This window comes from Siniperca chuatsi, linkage group LG10, assembly GCF_020085105.1.
Source record: "Siniperca chuatsi isolate FFG_IHB_CAS linkage group LG10, ASM2008510v1, whole genome shotgun sequence".
Lineage (NCBI taxonomy): Eukaryota > Metazoa > Chordata > Actinopteri > Centrarchiformes > Sinipercidae > Siniperca > Siniperca chuatsi.
In genome coordinates this window covers 18,137,493-18,147,777 of record NC_058051.1, presented here as the reverse complement: position 1 = coordinate 18,147,777, position 10,285 = coordinate 18,137,493, and the positions used below count along the sequence as shown (strand labels likewise).

At 40.9% G+C, this 10,285-nt stretch overlaps 1 protein-coding gene across 3 annotated transcripts; it reads right to left on the bottom strand.

The window, feature by feature from the left end:
• Window positions 1-1,030: 1,030 nt before the first annotated feature.
• Window positions 1,031-9,390, bottom strand: b4galt3 (UDP-Gal:betaGlcNAc beta 1,4- galactosyltransferase, polypeptide 3). 3 transcript variants are annotated; one of them, XM_044209812.1, is made up of 8 exons: window positions 9,092-9,389; window positions 8,395-8,488; window positions 7,770-8,306; window positions 7,340-7,575; window positions 6,390-6,580; window positions 6,164-6,286; window positions 5,102-5,206; window positions 1,031-4,388 (listed from the first exon to the last, which is right to left on the bottom strand). In XM_044209812.1, exons 3-8 carry the CDS (start codon window positions 8,050-8,052, stop codon window positions 3,992-3,994), a joined length of 1,335 nt encoding a protein of 444 aa, XP_044065747.1. In that variant the 5' UTR covers window positions 8,053-8,306; window positions 8,395-8,488; window positions 9,092-9,389; the 3' UTR covers window positions 1,031-3,991. The 3 variants fall into 3 exon arrangements, with proteins under 3 accessions (XP_044065747.1, XP_044065748.1, XP_044065749.1); XM_044209813.1 differs by having other exon boundaries at window positions 8,395-8,484; XM_044209814.1 differs by lacking the exon at window positions 5,102-5,206 and having other exon boundaries at window positions 9,092-9,390.
• Between the last annotated feature and the right edge of the window lie 895 nt (window positions 9,391-10,285).

The window sequence follows — 10,285 nt, the reverse complement described above, 5'->3', positions numbered from 1 at the left end:
ATAGACAGTTTATCTCACTATTACCTTGTTCTTATTAAACTTTTCTCTTTTATTGCCAGCTGTTTGAGAAAGTGTGGTAACTGCATTCAGAACCACGTGACATCAAGCACCAAAAATATGGTACAATGATTTAGCTAGTAAACAGCCTCAATATTTATTAAATTGAGACTATTTTAACTTTTAAAATAGCAAATAACACAATCTTCCTCTTACAAATGAAAAGTTGAGTTTGTAAGGAATAAAATACAGTTAGGAGTTTTGCTGCTACAGCCTTACTTGATCTGGTAAGACCAGTAGCTTATAGTGGCTAATGTTAGCTAACTTGAGATATTGGTGTGTAACATTTCTGAGTCACTTTGCTGACTTTTCCCTACTTGTGCTACTGTTACACTATGTTTTTAGAATTTTTCCATTATCCCGTCATTGTCACCTATAGCCACAGTGGTTGCTGTTCAACTAAAGTTATATAGTCTATCTTAAAGCAATACTTTTTTTGAAGAAATTCTATCATGCAGGGGAAGACAAAATAACAGAAAAACCTGTTAGTTACAATAGACTAGCAGTGTCAACATTATACTACATTTGCGAGGGTTTTAATACTGAGGTGTTGCTGAGACTATCAGGGGTTATTTCACCTCTATGGTCCTATTTGAGGCTGTAATCTCTGTTGGTGTTGCACTGGGATTGGTTATAAGGTGCTCTTTTTGTCCACCCAGTTCATGAGTTTTTGTTTTGCCCTCTCTTGGTGAGTCATACAGCATTTTAGATCATGAAACAGATCGAACATAGAGAGCTGGGGGGTTACTGTCTATTTATAGGTATGATCTCATATCTAACTTTTTAATCCTGCTCTTTATGCCCACATAGAACACTGGGGCCTGCAGTACACAGGGTGATGTAACAGGTTAGTGCAGTTTTAAATTGCTCTACAGCATGTGTTAATGATGATATATGACTGCTAATGTACCAGTTAGCATGAGCATCTGGTACAGTAAATGTGTTTGGTAAGTTCATGATGGGAAGAGACACATTTTTGATTATGTTTTTTTTATTGGTATACATATTTCTGTCACAACACTGTCCATCATAGTTCACTGCTTCTGTTGCCTTTTTTGATGACCTTGTGCTCTTCACAAACACACACACACACACAAACACGCACACAATTTTTCATCTTCAAGACAAGGTCAATAAATAAGGCAACCTAAGATGACAACAGGTCTTTTTGTATCATCGCATGATACAAATACCATGGTCCATCATTATATGTGATCATCATATGTGTAATAATTACGTCTCATTTGCCATGAATACATGAACATCCCACTTCTCAAACATGGGAGTATAATGACAGAATGAACTCACGATCAAATGAACTTCCAAAGTCCTCCCATGAAGTCCCAATCCTGTTTAGTGAATTTGCTTTCAACTACTCAGTATATATTTCCAACACTTATGCGAAAACATCCTTTATAAAAACTAGCCTATTTATTAAATATAGAACAATCTCCAGGTAACACAGTTTGCTGATTATTCTGTTGAGATTACATAACATCCTTAAAAGCTTTCAGTGTGTCACTGCTTCATACAGGTGTTGTCCCAGTCAATATTATAAATGGACGATATATTATCTATTGATATGCAACTAAATAATTATGTAGTATAAAGCTAAGAAATGAGGCTTTATTCTCTCAATGTACTCTGTCAAGACAATCTGTTTGCACAGCACTCTTTGTTTAAAACAGGTAATATTTCATCATAAATAAACATAGATTCCTTCCATAAAACTATATCCATTCATAAAACACTCACTATGTAGTTTTTGGTTCTATTAACCAGTGAAATTCAGAGAGTTGCTCTACACCTTTAAGCTGGCAGGATCAATCATGTGATACAAAGCAAACGAGAAACCCTCCGGTCCACACAGAGCAATGAAAAGATTTGATTGGCTGAAACCTGTGAATGGCCAACGTTAATGATTAACATTCAAGTCACAACACTGCAGTTTCATTCAGTCCTTGGTTCCTCTTGGCTGGTGCTTGTCAGAGTGTGCCACTTGAGGGCGCTCATATATAACCCAGCAGCATGCCTTCAATCCCTCAGTAATATGGTCTTATTTCATGAGGCACAATGTTAACATAAAAAATGTGGAAATATATTATAAAGGGATAATAAACTGCTCTACAATGGAGAAGGGCGTATCAACCCCTAAAACACATATGCACTTCAGAAGTCTGTAGCTCTATCAGTGATTCAATAAATACATTTATAAATTAAATACATTCAAATTAGCATGAGTAATACATTACCTGTTAGTATGATAAAACACAATTCCACACCAGAAAATCTGTGTTACAATATGTAATTTTTCAAGCTAATTAATAATACAATTAACCATTTCCCTAGTCAAATAGCAGCAAGAAATCCTATGGCCTACGAGTGATCAGGTCCCCATCCACAAACTAAGCTCACCTGATAAACTCCTCCTTCACAAAAGGTAAACTAGGACGACTCAAAACTCAAAACAATACATTCCAAATGGCTGATATGGAAAAACAAAATAATGTCTGAGAGATGAAGTGGCTTTGAGATCATAGAAGTAGATGATAATTGATCTGTCAACACAAATTACGTACATGCATGTCATAATTTGGCAGCCCTCAGAATAAAATTATTTGATTTTCTATCTAATACACGTGTTTCCTTCTTACTTGTCTGGTTTCCTTCAAGACACAAAAGCTTCATTGTAGCGAATGAAGACAAGGAGAGGCAGACTCTCATTTATAGCTTTTAGATGCACCGGGATCTTTCATAATATACTGAAAGACCCTCTGTGAAGACGTGAAGCCTTAGTCTTTAGCCTTAGTCCTTAGGCCTAGTAAAAAGCTGACCTAGATCTATACACAGTGCTTTACCGTAACTAATGACCTTTTTTACTATCAAAACAATCACAATCTGAAACTGGCAAATGTGTAGTCACATACCTACAATATTGTCTGCAAGTTTGCTTTTTTTCCCATACCTGACTAATCTAAAAGAAAAATAATAAAATCACAGATAATATCAGAAACACAGGTCTATTCATGTATCGAGACTATAGTCAAACTAGACAACAACTATCATGCCAAGTCTATGTTTATCTGACAGGTGTAAAGATAGTCATGATAATATTTCCTCACTTGTGTGGTTACAGAGATAGATTCCCATAAGATTTGATTGTCTAGAAACTAAATGTCAGAGAGAGGCACCAGACTTAAAGGAAGGACGAGTCAAACAAATCAGTAAACAAATACAGAAGTCTCTATATAAATATAAACTCTAGCATTGTCTGATAACTATGGAGTTGGTCAGCACTTGATCAATGCACACAAATATAAAACGACAGTCCTGGAACAAATCATTTGTTCTCATAGGATCAGCTTTAGTTGCTGCGAGGCAGGAGGGGTAAAATTAACCCCAGGTCAGCGTCTAAAAGCAACTATACTGGTCTATAAAATGCACATAAAAGAGAAAAGGCACAGAAACACAAACCCACCATGGAGTGGGATGGACTGACAGCAGCAGTTTTTGGGGAGCAAACTGGATGAAAAGCTGCAGGTCTGCTGGCAGCAGATGGGTTGCTTACAACTTGCGATGTCTGGAAAAGAGCAAGAATTATATATTTGCTGTCTCATTTTCATTTAGTTTGTTTTGACCTCTATGGGGACATGACTCAGTCCTTCACCGTTCTTCTTCTGGCCCCAAACTAGTCGTGAGCGTGACCACAGACTTGTGTCAGTCACTAGAGCCAAGAGTCGCACTCAGTGAATGAGGGGACTCAGTTTTGTTCCTGAATGCACCCCTGTAGACAAAAGTGGCTTCTTCATTACTATCCATAACCTGCACTGAGCACAAAAAGCTGGTGCACTTTATGTCCCACAACAGAACAGATCTACACTGCTTTCCTCCATTTTGTCTTTCAGATCAAAATGAAGGGGGAAGCCACTTTTAGCTACAGATGTGATGCAGTCCTTTTATTATACACCTCATCCTGTTTCATCACACCTGTCTTCTCCTGTGTTGTTTGATTTGCTGCCTTTGACTGGGTAGGTTCTGTCTTTTCACCAACCAGCTTGGCCACAGTCATATTTACTGCCAGAGCCCCTTTGCTCTCTTGCCTCTTCTCCTCTTTTGCTGTGCCTCCGGTCTTGCTGGTGCTATGTTGGTGGACAGGGGTTGTTGTTTTCAAAGGGATGGGTGCTTTCCCCTGGGGCAGATGGGGGTCTTCTCCAATGTTGACAGTGAGGTTGGTGAAGAGAGGCTCCAGCTCTTTGGAAAGGAGCTCGTAGGTCAGAGAGTTGAGGCCGTCAGAGCGCCAGTTGAGTCTGGTCCTTTTCAGAAGGTCAAATCTAGAAAGACGAACATAATATCACAGGTTTGTGTGTGTGTGTGTGTGTGTGTGTGTGTGTGTGTGTGTGTGTGTGCATTTCAGGGTCAAATTTTAAAGAAATGGTTTGACATTATGGGAAACGTGTTAATTTGCTGTCTTGCCAAGAGTTAGATGAGATGATTAACAATACCACATGAAGACCTCTCCGTAAAAGTTAAGAAAGACACAGGAACAAGGTCAGTCTTATTTATGTTCGAGATTTATTCCCATGTGAATGTGACTTGTGGCTACTACAGCTGATTTGCGGGAGCTTGTCTTTATAATCAAGAAAATCATTCCGGAACATTATGGCCAAGAACAAGTGTTTTTTAAATCTGAAAACCAATGAGCATGCCTGAGGCAGTAGAAATTGTTGGCACAACAGAGGAAAATCCCCAGTACTAGTATTAGTAGTAAACAGTCAGCAAAAAAATGAAACAACCTTTACTGTAAAAACTCAACATGCGAAGGGTTAGAGATAGGACAGGCTGGGACAAAAAGAGTAAGACAACATTATTCTGATGCCTGTCCTCAGCAATGGGAATGAAGTCATACTAGTGGTACAAGTGATTGTTTATTTGCTAATGTGAAAATTATTATTTTGTAGTTCAAAAACATTCCAATTGCCCCGCAGAATTAGGAACAAATATCCCTACATAATTTCTGTGTGTCTGCGAGTGCGTCCATCTGTACCTGCGTGGGTTTTGCGCATTGCCTCTGTCTCCTTTATGCTTGATCATCTTGTAATGACCAATGGCCACTGGAGGGCGCATGATCTTCATGCCAGACAGACGTACTCTGGATAGGCAGCACACAACAGGAGTCAACAGGAATGGCAGATTCTCATTCACAGTCATAAAACTGGAAAACTAAATCTCAGAGTCAGGATAATATTAGATCAACAAAGCCTAGCACTTTACTATTCATGCTATTTTCTATAACTCAAAACAACAGCAATACTCAATCTGAGTACATCTAGCTTCTAAGGTATTTAAAAGCAGAAAAATAAACAAACATAGAATTGTGGGTGACATACTTTTATGGCCTATAGGTGGTGGAAAACACTGTGGTTCCCTTTTTCCATCTCTGGTGCTTGTGTACCACCCCAGTTATCTAAGTCAATCAAAACATGGTGTAACTAATGTTGTGAATGTCCAGTATATGATATACTTTAAGTAGCAAACATCATGCACAAAAGGCAAAGTGTTACAAAAAGTAGGCGAGAAATATTCTTGTGGTTTTGCCCCATGTAATAATTAGTGCAAGCTTTTTGATTTTCATTTTTTTTGTTCCATTCAGTATCTCTCATAACAGATTGGCAAATGATAGAAGAGCCAGAGAGTGGAGAGAGGGGACCGCAGCACAGAAATGAGATGAGCCTGAAAATTGCCTGAAAACTCTTAAGCGCGCAGCCCAGCCCAAATCTGCGAGCTAATCCATGAGAGCATACTCACTGAGTCCACTCCAAGAGACACACAGCAAAGCCACAGCAGTGGGAGGGGATGTGAAGATGAAAGATGATGTTAGGACACATAAAATAAAAGTCAAAGATAAGGAAAACATGAGGAAGGAAACTGTAAACATGAGAGAGACGATGAATGAGTAGAGCAAAAGACGGTAAAAAAGTACAAGAAGCGGAGAGGCTGAAATGGCCGTGCATGTAGTGCACACCTCACATGTCAACATGCACGGTTTAGATTTCACTCTGTCATCTTGCAAGAATGTGGACCTCTGCGCCATTCACCCTCTCCTCACCTGGCAGCAATGTCATCATCCTCTCCACCCCAGCCCCAGTACTGGTTAGGGAAGCCATTCATCTTCATGTACTGGTCTGGGGTCACTGCAGACACCCCACCAAAGTACTGTGGGTACGGCAGCCTGGGAGGGTCACATCACCAATGTGCAATCTTGAAAATAATGTCTCAGCACAATACATTTCTATAGAAGTCCATCCAAGCACACATACACACCATGCTTCTACCTGTATCTGAACTTGTCCATGGCCACAGACAGGTGTGTGGGGAACTGCTTGTGGCAGGTGTAGGTGTTGTGGTCATTCTCAGGCAGCAGGTCAACATCATGCAGGAAGATGCAGCTCCAGTCTTCATCTCTGAGGGCCTCCCGTACCCCAGCATTCAGCAGCTTGGCTCGGTTAAAAGTACCGTTCCCCCACTGAAGTCAGAAACAGAGACAGAGGTTAACACACAGCTTCATATGAACGTGTTCATTCTAAAAAAAACACAGTATGTGTTAAGTATCTACTGTAGCCATGCAGATCATTTTGGTTTTATTTGCAGATAAAACCAGAACTATGTGAATGGATATGTACCACAAAAGATAAGTGAGAGAATATGTTTTGGTATGGTTTATTTGGGTGAACTGATCCTTTAAATCAGATGTTTGCAACACTTGATTAATATATTTTGTATGGCAGTATTAAACCAGTATATCACAGGTTATACTGTACACCAATAATACACCAGCATTATACTCGGATGACACCAATAATACAAAGGTGTTACAACTGCTGTTACACCAGTAATATGCCAGTATCACACAGTGATAGACTGGTTATACACCTGAAATACACCAGTGCAACACAAATATTACACTAATGGTACCCCAATATTACAATATTAATGGTTATACACCAGCATTATGTCATAATACATAGTAGTAATACACAGTATTATTACACCAGTAATACCAGTATTACATAATGCTACTATTATGCCAGGAATATTTACACATGTAACACACCAGTATTACACTTGTAATGTACTGACATTACACCAGCACAACAGGATGCTTTTTGTTGTGGAGAGAGACAGTGCAAGCTGTTTAAAGACACTGTGAAAAACATTCTGATAATAACATTTTAAACCAGCACGCACGCACACACATAAAGCACACACTCATACATAACCTGACCTGCTGTACTATATAGATGCTGTAGTGGATCTGCTGTCTTTGCAGGAAGGGGTGGAGGTGGTAGAGGAGAGCACGGAGGTGGGTCTGCCGGTTCCGATACGGTACCACTATCGCTGTGTGGTGCCGGGGTTCACAGTCTGGAGGCCGGTAGCGTCCACCTGGCAACACTAACGGGTTTCTCTGTCTGATCTCCTCCAGGGACAGAGGAGAGGAAAGATGGACAGACACAGGTCCAACTGGAGGAAAGGAAAGGAAATTAGTGTTAAAAGTGGTATTAATTGCCTGGCTTTTGTCTGACCAACGGTTTAGCAGAATGTCACACAGTTGTTCACTGTGCATTTTACTGTATATGCATGTGTTACATAAAACAGCACACATTAAACCCCTCTCTCTCTCTCTCTCTCTCTCTCTCTCTCTCTCTCTCTCTCACCCAGCAGTGGGGAGGGGATCTGGCAGTCTCTCAGTGGTGGTCCCGTGGCAGGGGGGCCAGTGCCAGAGTTGCGAGGCGGGGGAGGCGGTACTCCCAGATGACTGAGGTTGGTATAGACGTCATGAGGCCGAGAGTAATCAAACTCTGGCTCTGTGGTGTGCACCAGGACAGACACCAAGCCTCTGAAGCCCCCAAGGGAGAAATAGAGAACAAAGGCAAACTGGAAGCCCACCAGCAAGGCTAGTGTGCACGGGGAGTCTAGAGAGCGCCCACAGCACGCCATAATAAAGTAATATCGTAGATGTAGTGAAATTCAGTGTGGGGAAAATAGATGGAGGGATTGAGAGAAGAGATGGATGAGGAGGGTGGAAGAAGAGGTGGGAAATGAGCAAGGAGAGGCAGAAGGAGAGGAGGGGAAGGAGGCAGCGCTGAGTGCAGGCTCAAGCGTACAGGAAGGGGGTGTCCATCTGTAGGAACAGGTAGGAGCGATGGTGAAGCTCAGTCAGCACTGCCATCACCTCCTGACCACAGACGTCACTGCGAAGAAAGAAGAAAAACATTGTTAGTAAATTACATTTACTCCTTGTTATTATAATTGCATTACATCGGTCTAGATGTAAGGTACCTGGTTTTGCAAGGGTCTAATTAAAACCTGTACTGGGCCAGGAAGGGCTCACTCCACGTCTCTCCTCCTCTTCCTCCTTTCATCATCAAGCTTTCTGTCATAAAAAAAAAAGACCTGAGTGAATAACAGCAGCAGCAGATGAGTTTCGGTACCACTGTGTAGTCTACTGTAAGCTAAAATAAGCTGGGGAGTGACAAGCAGCTACAAACAAATGTCATGTTTGCATCTTTATTTAGAATATCTTAGTGCATCAGCAGTGACACTTCCATGGGGCGTAGCCTACATGGAAGAGACACTGTGATGCCTGCGGACCTACAGTATTAATCCAACATCACAGTTCTGTTAGTCCAAACAATTACATGCTATAGCAAGGCTGGACTCGTCACTGGAGCTGAATTTCCTGAGACAGGAAACAAGAATTCATAAATATTTAATAATAGATCAGCGCAGAGCAGAAACAGCGCCATGGTCATCAGTACAAATAGCCTTCAGTCCAGGTGATTAGCCTATCAACATATAGCGTTAGGCCTATGCAGGCAGTCATGTACAGTAGGCTATTTGCGTGAGTAAAGCGAAAATGTGTCAGTAACATTTATTCAACAGGATCCCTGGCTACAAGATTTCTCCTGGGCTGCTTCTTAATTCGCTGATTTTTATAATGGGCTCCATACAAGCTCTGCTGCACCAGGCGACTCACCAGCACATCCCTGCGACATTTCAAATCCAGCCCCCGGCTTCCTCTGAGAATCCACGGGCCGCCGCCACCGAGTAGACGCGATGGACAAAAAGATATCGGGGTTTTTATTTTTTTTCTGATTGCTGGTCGCTCTTCCTCCTCCTCCTCCTAATCTCTCATCCGAGGCGAAATCTCTCCGTAGCTGCTTAGAGACCGCTGCAAACGCTTTCACACGCAAGAGCATCGCCGCATATCCGTCCAGTGTCAACACAAGCAAGTGCGCTCCGCCTCATCCAAACACGGCTCTATCATTCAGTCATTGAATCAGATGGGCTGGGGCGCACCGCGGTGACGCGCTAAGCAGGCGGCATATTTGAAAATGAGAATGAAATTATGATTGTGCCCCTGATGATTGATTGGTTAGGCCTACTGCATAAATATTTGACCATATTAAATAACTACTGATTATTAATCTGGAGGCAAATTAAGTTAAGAGCGCTAGTGTGGAAGTTGATTCGGCCATCATACAGAAAAATGTCTTTTCGTTCAAGAGACATAGATAGGCGTATATATAAAGATCCAAACAGGATTTAAACCCAGTACTTCCAAATATCACCAAACCTGCTATATAACCTGCTAATTATGGAGTTCATAACATAGAATATCAGCTGAATCATGATTGTTCTTCAGAATTATGATAATAAATATGCAGTGTCTGTCTTATTACAATATCACTAGGCTACATTATTTTAGTCTGCATGTTGTCATATTTAAGTGTACATCAGTTTGTCAGTGTGAAAATGTGAAAAAGACATGGTTGAAATGTGTATAGTATGAAGTGGTGTTTTTCTGTGCAGATTCATTGAGGTGAATTTTCTGCAGATTCCTCTTTCTTTTCTTGGTGTGTGTGTTCATTAGTGCTGAAGAGAGTCTCTGTGCGAGAGCACCACACACTCTCACTCACTGGGAGAGAGCTTAAAACTGTGAGATTGAGACAAAGGAATCTCACAATACAGCAGGAATGTGACAAGAAATTGTGGTACAACCAGTCAAGATGTGTTGTGGCTAAAAACAATTCTGACTCAGAAACACACACAAAAAATCTAAAAACCACAGAACATCAATTTAACACTTTGTAGATTTTCATTCTTTTCATCAAAGAAAAAAGACTCTTAGTTGAGAAATGTCACTGTTGAAGACACCTTAAGTATGTGT